General features: G+C 51.5%; 1 protein-coding gene across 1 annotated transcript in view; it reads right to left on the reverse strand.

Annotated features, from left to right (window-relative positions):
- Positions 1-258: 258 nt before the first annotated feature.
- Positions 259-299, reverse strand: part of PHALS_12421 (HIV-1 Vpr-binding protein) — a gene marked incomplete at both ends in the record, with an annotated part of 4194 nt that continues 4153 nt past the window's right edge. Inside the window, one exon of the mRNA XM_024727963.1 lies at positions 259-299. This exon is cut by the window's right edge and continues 3664 nt beyond it. Within this exon, the coding sequence (XP_024578487.1) occupies positions 259-299 (41 nt within the window).

A 299-nucleotide genomic window follows, 5' to 3' on the forward strand; every position in this document is an offset into this window, starting at 1 on the left:
AATTATGCTCGTCGCTCCATGCTAGAGTGAACTTATCTGTATGCTGAGGAGCTGAAAGCGCGGTTGGGTGACATCGTCACTGTTCGCTTAGCGACGGGGACACGTGTCACGGTCTTGAAGGTCCCTGTGGACCATGGAGTCAAGTTTCTTGACTTTAGTAGCGTGGAACGCTGTGTAGTCTTAGACTTTGATGCAAGGTATGACCTCATCCTAGGAATGGCATGGTCGGAAGACCATAAGACATGGATTGATTGGAGGTCAAAGACCTCGGGCGCTACGCGCACGTCTCCTGGTGGAGA

Source organism: Plasmopara halstedii, assembly GCF_900000015.1.
Source record: "Plasmopara halstedii genome assembly, contig: Scaffold_614, whole genome shotgun sequence".
NCBI classification, from domain to species: domain Eukaryota; phylum Oomycota; class Peronosporomycetes; order Peronosporales; family Peronosporaceae; genus Plasmopara; species Plasmopara halstedii.